At 31.5% G+C, this 14,992-nt stretch overlaps 1 protein-coding gene across 1 annotated transcript in view; it reads right to left on the reverse strand.

Annotated features, from left to right (window-relative positions):
• Positions 1-5,110: 5,110 nt before the first annotated feature.
• LOC148284764 (4-vinylanisole receptor-like) overlaps positions 5,111-14,992 on the reverse strand; it is a gene marked incomplete at its 3' end in the record, with an annotated part of 44,243 nt that continues 34,361 nt past the window's right edge. The window contains exons 4-5 of the mRNA XM_088234987.1: positions 13,140-13,332; positions 5,111-5,210 (exon numbers count right to left, since the gene is read on the reverse strand). Of these exons, the coding sequence (XP_088091113.1) occupies positions 5,111-5,210; positions 13,140-13,332 (293 nt within the window). The remainder of the gene's footprint in view (positions 5,211-13,139; positions 13,333-14,992) is intronic.

A 14,992-nucleotide genomic window follows, 5' to 3' on the forward strand; every position in this document is an offset into this window, starting at 1 on the left:
TGGTAGACTAACAAGCTAAACAGTACACAATAGGACGGATTTATCTCAAACATATTTACCTTATTAAATTTTACCTAAGAGTTAACCCTTTACTCCCTTTTTGTCCTGGTAAAAAATAATTTGTAAATCTCTTAAATGATATGAGAAGGAATTTGATAAAACCAATCACTGTTGGCACATATATAGAAGTTTTTGAGTCGTTTCTGTCATCTTGAAGTAATTAATTAAAAACATAACTTCTGGGGATCAGTTCTGAGTATGGCTGTCACCTGCTCGGTTATGTAAAAGTAGCGTATTAAAAAAAACGTTGTTATTGTTTGATTATGAGGTTGTTTTTTATTCACTTTAAATTTTGAGTTACACGTCGATCGGTTTTTAAATTACTTCCTTACCATCAGGACTTGAACTAAATTAGAATTTCTCGCTTTGCTATTTATAAAACATCGTATGAATGAAACAGAATAATGATTGAAGAAGAGAGAGAGGGGATAAAATTAATCATAGACAAATTTTTGGTACCTAGAACTTTTAATTTATTACCAAAAGAACTTAAATTTAACTCACATTGTAACAAGAGCAAAATAAGAGAGTGGTTCTCGATCAAGAGTTTATATATGAATAGTAGCTTAGGTGTAAATATTTTAATTTTTCATATATTTTCTTGTATTTAAAAAATAAATTTATATTTTATTATTTGTATAAACATGTTTATTCCGATCTTTCCGGCTGTTAATTTTTATATGTTATTCATTGTTTTTATAAATGTAAATAATATTATTAAGTCAGTATAAATATAATCTTCACCAACAAGCTACAAAAAGTGGCTTGGTGGGTTTTTAGTTTTAGTAAAAAATATAACAAGTGAATTTTTTTTAAATTGTAAAAATGTATAATTATGCTATTAAATAAAAAAAAAATTAAAAAGATATTTTTCAAAATCAATTAAATTTTACTTCAAACACTCTTTTAAAAATATTCCTCTCCTTCTTTCATTCCTCATTTTCATTCTAATAATATTTAATCATATAAATAGCAAAAATATTTATTCTTTGTTAGTTCATATGCGTATTATCTAATCAGTGGTTCGGTTCATATCCTGATCATGAGGAAGTAGCCTCGAAACCGGTTGACAAACAACTCAAGAGTTAATATGGATTTGTAAATAAATAAAAAAAATATTACTCATTATTAATTATCATTAGTTTGTATGTACGTAATGTTGAAAAATCTATTTAAAAATAGGACGCAAACTCATTTTTCTCTTTTCAGTAGTTAAATTATGCTGTCCATTTTCAATTTCAAAGGTGATGGTAGTAATATAAAATTAAGCTATTGTAATAAGCAGTTCTATTACTAATAGCCATGTCAAGGTTTATGAATCCTTTAAAGGAGAAAAATAATAAAGATAAAAAAATGATAATGAAATTTCGCATAAAACGATGTTTGTCTTTCGTTTACTGGTTAATAAAAACTGTTTACTTCGAATTTTCTCACAATGGGATAAAATTATTTTAAGCATGAAAATATACTAACACTGAAATAGGATGTATTTTTTTTATTAAGAACTTCAATAATTTAATTATTTTATGTTATTTTTACTTGCGTTGAGCATACTGATGTGTTTGGAGTGAATTCATAAAAAGGAGCGCAAAGCCGTTCGCGCTCTCTTTCTGCAATTTCTCTTATCAGTCTAAAGTTCCTTGATTTAAACGATTATTGTCCCATGCTAGGTTAGCCACTACTTTGAGTTAATTATGTAAAGTAATTCAGTTAATATTCGTAAATTTACAATAAATCCCTAAGAATTCGAAACCAAGCGATCGGTCTATTTATGTTAGCAAAAACATGCAGTCCACATTCCAACAATATATATACTAAAATCACTAAGCAGGTTTTGATGATATGAAGTCCACATGAAGAGAGATTTAGTAGTGTAGTGTCAAAGACGGGCATCTGCTACTTTGGTGAAAATGTAGATAACAACTGATACTGACAGATTTTGACTCATACTTTTGAATGGTACTATCTATGCGTTAAAACGGATAGAAAGTACAGAAAATCGCCATCAAAAATCGTTGTTTATTTCAAAATCGGATTTCTACATACTAGTTTAGTTCCAAAATCGAACACCTGTACAACTAACCAATCAGAAACCGGTATTTGGGTAACGTGATAAGTAAACTGTCATGGCGGATAGTGTATTGACGTCAGTTCGTTGTGATACGCTAAAATTAAAGGTTTTCTGAGTAAAATTTTGCCATCGTTTATTATAAAAAACCATTGCCACAATACCAAATTCACACCTGACAATGGATTGGAATGGTTGGATCAAAAACGGACGTCTATGACTAAGTTTGAGTCAAAGGCGGACATCTACAAGTTTTTGAATCAAAAGCGGACAACTGATTTTTTACAGGTTAATTTCAGCAACTGGTGATGAAATATTGATATTTTTACTCGAAATATGTGTTTTGATATAAACAATCAAAGTATTGGGATAGAAAAACAAGAATAATCTATCAATCGATCTATAGGGGTTAAAAAGTGGGTGTAGCTAAAAATCATCTAGATGAAAAATGTCCGTCTTTGATACTACACTACTCAGATACACCCTTATATTGGAGAGGGTTCAGATAAGAAATCAGTTCTCGTGACGGAGTATGGTAATTTTCCATGGCTTTTTCCCATTGCATTTCTTCTTGAGCATGCTGGGAACCAACAGCTTGCAGTATAGAGGGGATAGGTTCACACTGACTCATTTTTCAAGCTTAGAGGTTATATCGAGAAATCGCCCGTTTTAGAGAATATCATATTTTATTTTATTCAGTGCAGATATGACAATGATGTAAGTGAGGGTCTGGAAAGAAAGGGCAGGAGGCTGCAAAAGTGAAGAAGACTCCCGGATTAAACCAAAGCCCACCCAGTAGTACAATTGAGTTTATTTATTTATTTCGACGGCTTACGCCTTTGACAAAATATATATTTAATATTGAGAGACAATTATAATAAAAAAAACCACCTTAACACAGTATAAACAATATAGACACGTGAAATAAAATCAGCAGAAAATAAGGAAATAATAAAGAAAAATAAAAAAAAAGTTATGACATAGGTATGCAGCAAATTAACAATAAATAAAGGGTTTAAATAAAAAAGTATTGAAGTAACAGTGGCGATGTACCATAGCATAAACAGTAAAATAAGTATAACACTTAGTACATTTTTATAATTTAAAAAAGAAGTGATTAAAAAGTTATGATTTTAATTGGTATAAATTAATTGGTATTTGGCAAAGTTTAAACTATGCAAATCAACAGCAAAAGAAGTATTTTGTCTCGTTCCACGCTGTCTCACATAAAAATTCACACAATTTTTAAGTTTGTGACTGTCAACAACATTAATTAATAACTTGAAAAGCTGCACAAAATCTGAAATTTCCCTTCGATAGAAGGTGATAACTAATACATATTAATTTTAACTGCTTCATTAAACATTTATAGTTGAGCTCTTCAATTGGAATGTTTAATTTGCAATTTATAAATCTTTAAAACTTGTGTTGAGCCTTCTCCATGCTGTTTATATGGGTAACATAATGAGGAGACCAAACTGAGGACCCATGTTCTAACTGGCTTCTTACTTGGGTCATGTATAATATTTTTAATGCATTAAAAAACTTAAACTCTCTTGTGGTTCTGATAACAAAGCGTAGTGTTTTTGTGACTCTATTTACCATCTCATTCATATGGGGAACAAAAGTGCATTTATCATCAAAGATGACACGATGATGATGATGATGAGATTTTACGTTCCGGATGAATATCTACGGCAGCGTCAGCACATACTATTTTACCTCCCGACTTTCAAAAACAACCTGCCTCTGGTCATGTTCAAAGGAAGAGCAGTCAGGCAGCTTAACATGATCTCTTCGGAAATCCGATACCTTTCATATCAGTGAAACTATTATTAAGAGGCTTATACTCTAATTTGGGAGTATTGCGCTTTATTAATATTGGGCCATTGTTGAAGGGTTCTTGACATGGTATTTTGTTTCAATTCATCGCCTTATTAATTTTTATTTCATTATTAATGGTGTTTTGGTATAACAAAAAATAAATGAAATCACCATCAATTGATCATTCCGTTATGCAATGGATAGCAGTTTTGACTAAGAGCCGAATTCACCAAAAAAATGTTGTTTTAAAAATGTTTAAAGTTAAATTAAATCATAATTACGTTTTCGTCAACATGTATCAACTTTGTTGCATAAAAAACGTGAAATATAACAACGTATTTTTTCCATTTAGTCGGAAGCAAAGAATTATTCTACTTTAATTTTGTATCAAAAAAATATGTATTCTCGACGGTTACGTGTTTTGAATAAAGAAATCATACAAATAAGTACAATTTCCTACAGAATTGGATTTTCTTTCCCTTCGCTCGCGTGGTATTAAGGAGATATTTGTAAATTAATAAGTTTTGGCGTTTAACAATAAGAATTATTCCGATCTAATGAGATTTTTTTTCTGTATAAAAAAGTAGTTTATATCGCTTGCCGGTCTATCAACTATCATGGCGACGTACAATCGCCATTCTGTTTAATTATTAATTCATTTTCCACTGAGTATTAATTTTCCACTAAAAGTTTTCCCGAAAAAGGATTATTTTTTAAAACAAAAGTAGCTTATGACAATTGTTAGCTTTTCGGATATCTTTGTGCTAAACATTAAGAAGATTGGAACGCGATAGAAACAAGAAAAAAGCAAACAAATACACTTTCGTATTAACTTATAATATAAGTATACTGTAAGGTCAGAATTATCAATTATTTTTTTCCAGTGGTATATAAGGTGCTACATTTGTAAACCAATAGCAGCGTATTTTGACTAATTGTTATATGAAGGTAAAATGATCAGTCCTGCGCTTCAGGGGCCAGTTAAGGAACGATGAAATTTCGCAGTTTAAACAACCCTTTAAAATCAATATAATTTACATCCACCCTGTCAGGAATCGAGCCCATGACCTCAAAAATAGTGGGCGAATGTACCAACCGGTTCACAACGAGACAGATTTATCCTCAATTTTTGTAAAAAAAAAAAAAATCTCTACTTACCGAAAGAATCTGTATTCCAATAAGACAAATTACAAGTCCACTCAACATAAACTGAATTGCGGCGGCAGCACTAAAAGCGTCTTCAACTTTTGAGATATAACTGTAAATGAAGAAATAATCACATATGTAATGTTCGCATATTATTGTTCCCAACTACTGGTTTTGGGATGCCTAAACCTCTTCAGAACGAAGAATAACCAATAGTCAAGGTATAAATTCTAAGTGTAACTTACTAACTCAACGTAAGTTAAGGCAAACAAACACATAGAAAATAGGTGTGTTATGTATCTATATAGGCTTCTGAAGTGTACAATAGTATATGGTATAGCGTCAATGTCAAAGAAGGAATCGTGTGTTAGAAATACCACATTGTAAAACGAGGCTCGCACAGAGACATGCATATTTTATCGTCCCAAAATTTTTTTATTCTTTTTTTACTGATAATATTTCATTGATTCCAAACTTTAAAAAGTTTCCTTCTTTTAAAAACATGCACTATCTTGGATTTAAACTAAAGATATGAACTCTTTTTTTTATGATTTGTTTTGTTGCCCTTTAATAATATTTTTGTGTTTTTTTTTAAATATTTTTTATTTCCTTAATTAATTACTATAAAAAAAAATGCCATGTAATAATTAACAGAATATTTTACATTTTCTTTTTTATGTTACACAAAAATTTTAACTGTCCATTATTTATTATAGGAGCAAAAATTCATTAACATTTTATTTTATACCCACGAACAGGCCATGCCTTTGTGAGATTTTTTTGTTTGCTATTTTTACTATTAATATGTATTTTATTGCTATGTAATTATGCTTTATTTTTTGAATACTCAGTTTTATCACTTATGTTTATTGTTAAAAACAAAAAAAAATATAAAAAAATATATTAATTTTAATAATTAAAAAAAAAACAAAGAGTTCGTTCATTGGACATGACTTTTAGGGTATAAAAATAAAATATTTCTAACGCATTTATAGGGTAACCATAATTAATTTGTTATTTTATACGTTTTTCCACTACATTTACTGGAAGACATAAGTAATAACATCAATTGGTTTAAATAGCGATAAAGTTGTGATTTAAATTCCAGTTAATTTGGGTAAATCAAGGTTAATTCCGGCGAATTCCAGTGCCAAGTTTTAGTAAAAAAAGTAACAATATAAAGCCCTTTTTAATTTAAAGTATTACAGCGCATCCATTAAAATAATACTTTGCAACGGGAGGATGGAGTGCGATTGATTTAATTGTTTAGAAAAAAAAAGACTAGGTGGTTTCCTGTAATAAAATACCAGGAGACCAATTAAAATTTAAAACTTTTTACCGATAGCTAACTTGGTACTCATAACAATAGATTTATGAGGGTTCGAAGAATGACAATGGCTTGCGCACCATCTGAGGACATAAGTCTTATTGGCGGTGCCTACATACACGAAAAAATTTCTCGTCGCCCAAAGAGAGAAGCTGCCCGAAGGAGCTGTAATCTGGTACCCTTAGCATCTTTGTACTAAAAAAGGTTATCTGAAGGATGTAATATGCACGTCGTTGGAAAAAAAGAAGAGCTAATTGAATTTTTCTGACTGACTGGGATTAAATTGATTGGATATTAAATAGCCGAAATGATAACAAAGCTATTTAAAAGCCTCGAAATTCTTTTTGGTAGCCGCCAGATCTGTGAATCCAACAAGACCTATAACAGGGCCATGGATAGTAGCGAGAAGTTCCATTCGGTAATCGTAGGGAGGGACAAGACCACAGTATGTGTTCAAAAGATTGATTAGGATATCCGCAGCAGCACGAAGAATGACAAAGGACATTTTGAAGTAACATTTTTTTCGTCTTTCAAAGTGCTTTCAATTGCAAAATATTATTGCAATAAAATACCTTACAAATTCAAATAAAATATTTACCAACGAGAACATAAAACCAATCACTTAAATGTGAAGATACCATACTGAACGTTTTTCGCGTAAAGATGATTATATTTTTTCACCTTATTTTACCACAAGTTTTGTTGCGTGGGTTGCGTGTATTAAAATGAAGATTAATTTACAACAGTGTTTGAGTATGTCCAAATGCTTGCAGACTGGCTGAATTTCCTCCCTAGGGAGTTGTTCATGTTAAAATTTATTTCAACAGAGAGGGAAATCATTTTTAAGAAGGGAATATGAAAGTCTAGGCATTTTCAGTTTTTTTACTTCACAAAGTCAACAGATGGAAGAGTTGAGGAAATGTGGATGTTCAAACATGTGCAGAATGGTGAATGTTACACAGTGTATAAAGTGGCCACCTAAACCAGCCAATGACAGGTCATAAGCCCTGTAAATGCCTAGACTTTCATATTTCCTTCTCAAAAATATTTTCCCGCTCTGTTGAAATAAATTAAAATATTAATTTACATATTTCATGGAGTTAATTACAAGTTTATTAAATCTGCTAAAATACTAGCAAATGATTATATAAATGCTGACGATTTCGTCATAGCTTAAGAAACATAGTTGATTCTTAGGTATTATTTGTCAATTGACTTGAAATCAAAATAAAAAAACAAATATATGCTTATTTTATCATGGATTTGGAATTCGAAAGTTAAAACACTGTCAAAATACGATCTCTCAGGCAAAATGTGTGGTAAAACCATATACGATAGTTATAAAAATGTCAAAATCCATGCATCATGTAAGGCAAGTATTTTTGACTAAATTGAGATAGGAGTACTTATTGTGTTGGTTTGGGCATAAATACTCTTGGCAAATGGACCGCAAAGCAACCGCTAAAATATTTACGATGCAAATATTCATAGATTCAGAAAACAACGGGCACCGAAGAAGACCTGGCACGACCAAATCCAACAGATACTTAAGAGATGAACATGTCAAAAGTGGAAATAATCGGCGTGCGTGCATTTGATTTATTTAAACATTTTATCATAAATACAATTTTATGTTCACTTTGCCCAGCTGTCAAGGGTACATACCCCGTTCCAAGCTAGGCAATTACATTTTAATACATGATAATTGTCTACAATTTAATAGAACGCAGAGACGAATAAATTATAAACTCGTGTACACATTTTGATACATAGACATACCACACATACACATCCACAAACACATACACATATATACAAACATATATATATATACACATATACATATGCACACATATATACATACATACACACACATGTACATACACCCATGCGCATACACATACATAAATTCATAAAACAAACTATTTAATATAATGCAAAACTTCATGATTGCCATTTGTATATATATATATTTTTTAATTATTCTTTTTTTTATATTTTATTTTTAACATCCAGTAAGCATCTCCAATGCACGACATGCATCAACCTTTCTCCCCTACGACCAATGTCATGAAAGATCGAGGTCAAAAGCTTCCGCAACTTGACAACACTCCCGCTTTTTCACGATTCTGGACCTTCTTGCTAACGCAATAGTGTTGTCTCAATGCCAGAACAGTGTTGACCCCTTCACTTAGTATCAGATCCCTATTGGAGTATTTTGTATAATGGTTGTGGTTGATGCTTGGGTATTTGTCTCTATTTATTTGTGTAACCACTACCGTTCTCAATATATACTGTTGAATAATATTAAGTACTCTGAATTCTTTGAATAACAAGTAACTTGGATAACGAAATGGTTTTTTAAAAATTACTCGGATTAAAGATTTCTGTGTAATTGTTGCAGGATCAAGGGCGACTTTTGTGCAAGCTCCCCAGCCAATTAGACCATAAATCAACACAGAATTTGCCAGTGCATGGTGTAGGTGTTTCAGGTTCAGGACTTTAAGTTTATTTTGGTAATGTATCCAAAATAAAACAAGTTTATTGGATTATAATTCTACTTTATTTTTTATAAGATATACAAAGGGTATATTGTGACGCGTTTAAATGTCCTTACAAGACGAAACGCGTCACAATATACCCTTCGTTTATTTTATAAAAAATAAAGTAGAATTATAATCCAATAAACTTGTTTTATTTTGGATACATTACCAAATTAAATATGGAATTCTACCAATTGTCTGCAAACACAATATTTAAGTTTATTTCTAAGTGGGATGAAAAAATGGATCAAGCGCTTAATGTTTGCAATGTATGAATTCAGAGTAAGTCAGGACTGTAGACAATGGGCGTTCTTTGTTTAATCTTCTCTGCTTTCTCTCCCTATGAGGAAATGGCGTAATTATTTGTTTTTTGTAATAAAAAAAACACATTTCGCTTTAATGTTACAAAAAAAATATTTTTAATATATTTTTTTATTAAAACGTATGTCAAAAGCATTTCTTTTGAAGTATGTTTAATAATAAATTCACATGAAAACCATTTCAAACGGACGCCAAAGGACCAAAGAAATGTCATACGTACAAAACTTTATCTTGTATTTGTATGTATGCAGCTGTGCGTCTGTGACAAAATAAAAAATATATACAGATATTCTAAAACACGTTTTACTTGCTTTTAAAACAAACATTCTTCTTTAATGCTGGCATTCCGCGAACGTGGTATGAATGCAGGACTAGTACTTATGTGTATTAGTGATGAAAATTAATGCTATAAAAAAAAAACATTCGCATGCTAACTATAGCATGAAATGATAAATGCTTTTGCTATTTTTTTTGTAATCTAAGATTTTCTCTTAGCCTCAATTATTCCACGAATTTTTTCCCCTTTGAAAAAATGCAAATTTTTTCGAAAATAAGTTTTTTTAGTCTCAGTATTTAACGAATTTCGTATTTCCGTGGCATTTAGATAAAGATTTACGTGTCACCAAAATTGAGAAAATGATTTAAGTATGCAGTTCCGCTCAGTTAGGACTGCGAAAAGTTGGAGAAAAGGATGAAATTTCGGATTTTTTTTTCCTTTCTATATTTCAACAATAAATTTCATTGTATTTAATTTACTTATATTTTTTACCCTTTAAAGAAAAATACAAATAAATTATTTTCCTTTAAAATTTTGTCTGCACACATTGTTTAATTATTTTTTTTATATTTAAGTATGTTTTTTTATACAAAACTGCTGTGTTATCTATATAGTATTTTTGTAAAATAATACTTTTTAATTTAATTTAAAGTTTTTTCACATTATATATAAATGTTTATATTATTTTTAATGTGTATCTTTTTAAGGTAAAAGGCACTGCGTGACGTGTATATTAAAAAATAAAATTAGTTTAAGTCATGTTATTCGAAAGAACTAAGTTCGAAACAAGTTCATGTTACTTTTGCTTTTTGGTTACCATGTTGATTTTAACAACAAAAAAAAAATTTGAACAAACACAATACTACTTTTACGGCTTTGCGTATTTCATTATTAAGTTTACGCACTTAAAACTTGTTTTCAAGTATCGATTACAAAATTATCTAAAACAAAACAATATTATTTTGTTATAGCTCGGTAAACAGCTTGAGCCGCGCAGGACAGAACGTTAGGACAATACGAAAATTCGACAGTAGTTTGGGCTTGAGCACGTGGGCACTGAGAAAATTAACGCACGAAGACGTTTATAACGAGTGAGTTCACGATATATTGTCATATACATTATTTCATACCATGACATATTGAAATTTTTACAGGAATCAACTAAAAAATAAAAATGTTTTTATTCTGCCAACATTTTTGGCAGAAAAAATGCGGAGGAGCGACTCGTACACGTCGAGCGAATCGCTATTGATATAAGGTTCTGTCCGTACGCGTTTATACGAAGACAATGCAGCCGCGCACGGTGGAGGCGATAACCATTTTTTTACGAAGATAGGCTGCCCGTTTATTTCCATGACAGTGTCTCAGAAAAAAATCTTTTCAACAAATTGCAGTTTACATGCGGATAATTATCGAGTCCTGAAACAGTACAATATTATATTGTTCACGTGTAAACGGCCTTTAAGGTAGCACCTAAAATTATATGTCAAATAATTAATTCAGTAAGGAGCTTACAACGGCTCCCCTGCCCACTCAGCTTGTATGACTTCCACCTTTTTTTATATAAAAGCCAAACATTTTATTTATAAAATGTTCTGTTTAATATTTTACTGAAATTTTGATATTTTCTCCTCAAAACACTTAGTGAGATTTTACATCTTGGATTTTTCCCAACGTTTTCAGCTTTTTACTAATTTTATTGCTTCCGTGGCCGTAGAAAACACTTTTATTTCGTGTATTTACTTACAAAATACGCTAAATAAAAGTGTATTTTACGGCTGCCAGAGCGTTTGGAATACACCCCGGGAGGGTAAAAAATGCGGTTCTGTGCATGAAATAAAACTAGACTCCAGGACAAATGTTTTTGACTCCCGGAAAAGTAAATCGAATGGAGAAAAGTCTCTCTCGTAGTGGTTGGCACGTTTGCCTACCATGGTTCAGGTTCTTGGTTCGATTTCTGGGGGATTCGACATGTAATCTGTGGTTTAGATGTATGAAGATCAATGCCAAAAATCACAATAAATCAGGAGAGTAATATTTTAGTCATTTTGTGGCATTACAATAAACTGTTTGACGTGTTCAAAACTGTTTAATAACGAATACCAATAAAAAACGTTATCATATATCTATTTGTTTATAAAATACTTAACTAAATAAGTTTTGTGATTGACATCGACCCTCTACACAATGTTGGCAAGAAAAAATGATATTTTACATTGGCCCTTATTTTTATTGTTTATTGTAAGGAGTACATAAATGATAAATGTGAAATAGGATGAATTGTACATTTTACTTTTTTTTTTCCCCTATCACATATTAAATATTTACAGTTTTACATTTCCAGAGTAAAAACGCGTTACCGCTTATACAAAACCACCCATAAGATTTTTTATATTTTTTATTATCAATTTTTTTTTGTTCTCCCAGGAGTTACAACATGCATGTTTCTTCGAGTTCAGATAAGGGGTAATAATGATGATGATATTTTTCAATACCTGTGTGTTAATTTGAAACACATCTTGTATTTTTTTATTACTTGAATTCGATTGTTTTAATGCTTGTGATAATTGTTTGGTTTTTGAAATTCTGAATTCAATTGCATATTTAACAAATTACAACAGGGATGGAGACTACCCTCAATAAAATAATATGGAAGTCTAGGCATTTACATGGCATGATCTGTTATTGGCTGGTTTAAGTGGCCACTTTACACACTGTGTAACATTTACCATTCTGCCTTTGTTTGAACATCCATATTTCTTCAATTTCACATCTGTTGATTTTAATGAAGTTAAAAAGCCATAACCTTTATGGATGATTCATCTGACCGAATTATTTCACATACTAGGCAACGCCTAAAAACAATTTTCAAATTTTTAACTTCTTCTTGGACCAGTTGGTTTGAACCCTGTGAATGCCTAGACTTCCATTTTCCCTTTTTAAGGTATTCTCCATCCCTGTTGTAATGTGTTAATATTAATTACCCCCGAGGGGGTAAAATCCAGTCTTTTGTTTACAAAAATTTGGACAAACTCAAATATTGTAATTGCATATTTATTTCAACAATGTTTAAGTATGTCCAAACGCTTGAAGAATGGCTGGATTTCCTCCCTAGGGAGTTATTTATATTTAAATTTATTTCAACAGAGAGAATAAATATTTTTGAGAAGGGAATATGGAAGTCTAGGCATTTACAGGGCTTATGACCTGTAATTGACTGATTTAAGTGGCCTGGCCTGGTTGAGGAAATGTAGATGTTCAAACATGGGCAGAATAGTGAATATTACACAGTGTGTAAAGTGGCCACTTAAACCAGTCAATGACAGGTCATAACCCCTGTAAATGCCTAGACTTCCATATTTCCTTCTCAAAAATGTTTTCCCTCTCTGTTGAAATAAAAATTGCATTTTTAGTTTTTGATGATTATTCACATTTGCAACAGCTTATTGTTTTTTTTTACTTTTTTATAATTTTTTTTTAATTTAGCAGTTTATATTAGCATTTGATAATGCTCTTCATATTTCATTGCGAAATCACAATGTGAATGCTAATTTTATATTTGAGTATGCATACCTAACGATGCTAATATGATGGTTGATGTACTCTCCAAGCTTTCCCTTGATCACCGTCCCCAAACTGCACCCCTTGTTTGGTATTCCTCGTACGTCTGGTTCATTTTTCCACGAGGCTTTTTGTTTTTCGGCATGCCGCTCCGCCAGCATTTGAATATTCTCCAGGTTGAATGTCAATATGTCCAGTTGACCAACTGAAAACAAACATCTAGCTTAACACGTTGCCGGCCGGTATTTTAAAACAAACGTCCAGAATAACTCGTTGCCGACCGGCTTTGAAACTTAAAAACAAATAATCAGCTTAACGAAAAAAAAGGATCAAATTAATGCGTTGCATACCGGCATTTTAACACATCCGACCAGCGACACGTTGCAATTAGCATATAAATCGTGAGCATGCAACGAAAACTGGCCAAGTCATAATTTTATTGCAATCAAATCGGGTTGTGGTTCGAATCCCACTCTACCCCAATTCGATTCCATTTTCTAATAGTGAGTTATTTACAACTCGTTGAAATGGCCCTCAAAATTGAATATTTGGGTAAATCATAAGAACGCAAATATTTCTTTTTATAAAAAAATTAAATTAAAAAAAAAAAAAAAAATGGGAATCTTTCCTTTTAGGGAGGGTTTCCTTTATTTTTTGCTCCAATTCGTCACCTCTTAAAATATTCTTGTGTTATCCCTGATTAACGTCTACGCAATTTTTATCAGGTGTAGCTAAATAAAAACATAAAATTAAAAATTAAACATTGTTGATACCTCTTTGGTCTGCTGCTGATATCCTTATCAATTTACTGAACACATCCCGTGTCTTGTCCTTTTCTTCCTCTCTATGTTTACCAAATGGAACATCTCGCTATTGTTCATGATTCTGTTATAGGTATTGTCAAATACACAGATCTAGTGGCTTCCAAAACGAATTTTAAAGCTTTTAAAAAGTTTTGTAATCATTTTGGCTAATTGATCATGTCCAATCAATTGAATCTTAGTCACTGAAGAATTAACTCTTTTCCACAATTCAATAAACTATTTCTGGATTATATTCTTTCCGCTGATGTTAATACTACAAAATTACAGAAAACTGCCTCGGGCAGCTTTTCTTGTCAGACAACGATCAATTTTGCTGTGTATGTGGGCACCGCTGAGGAGATTTATGTCTTCAAATGCGGTGTGCGGTACGTGGTGGGTAAGCTGTATGCTTACAATATATATGTATGTTGATATAGAAAAATTAAATAGATTAACTATTTGCCAACCGTTATTTCAAAAAACAGGTGGCGATTTGAATTACTACTAGTGCAGCAAACCAATGACTACCATTTGTTTTCTTATGAGCAGCTGGTGGCTCATAAACATGTTTTTATTATATTGACTCCTTGAAAATTCAAATAAAAAACACACACGTTTTTTGAAAAGATAGTTCTAACAAATATGTTAAATAACAGACTAATTTCACTTGATGTAAGACTGTTTTGAAGCTAACAGATTTACAAAAATAAACCATTGTATTGTTTACTAGTAAAAAAATACTAATGCTTTTCTTATTGTTATTTTTATTCTTAGAGGTGGGAGTCAGTGCTATGCAAGCTTCTGACGTCACTCCGAACGGTGAAGATCTATTGTTACGGGTCCTCATAAATAGTTGTTGACCTCAAAGCTCGGGTTTACAAAGAGTTTGGCTTCTATGTGGAAGGCGGGAGTTCTCATTTTCTTAAATCTCCTTCTCCAAGCCAGATCCGTAAAGTGTCGGACTGTCAAGTAGGGGGCGAGTTCTTTAACATCCTCAGGTTTAACTAGTGATCCCCCGAAAATTAGGCCTTTTTTATGATGTAAAGCATCACATCAACATAG

The sequence above is a fragment of the Micrasema longulum genome, unplaced genomic scaffold (genome assembly GCF_059751315.1).
Source record: "Micrasema longulum isolate JH-2025_06_02 unplaced genomic scaffold, ASM5975131v1 h1tg000091l, whole genome shotgun sequence".
Lineage (NCBI taxonomy): Eukaryota > Metazoa > Arthropoda > Insecta > Trichoptera > Brachycentridae > Micrasema > Micrasema longulum.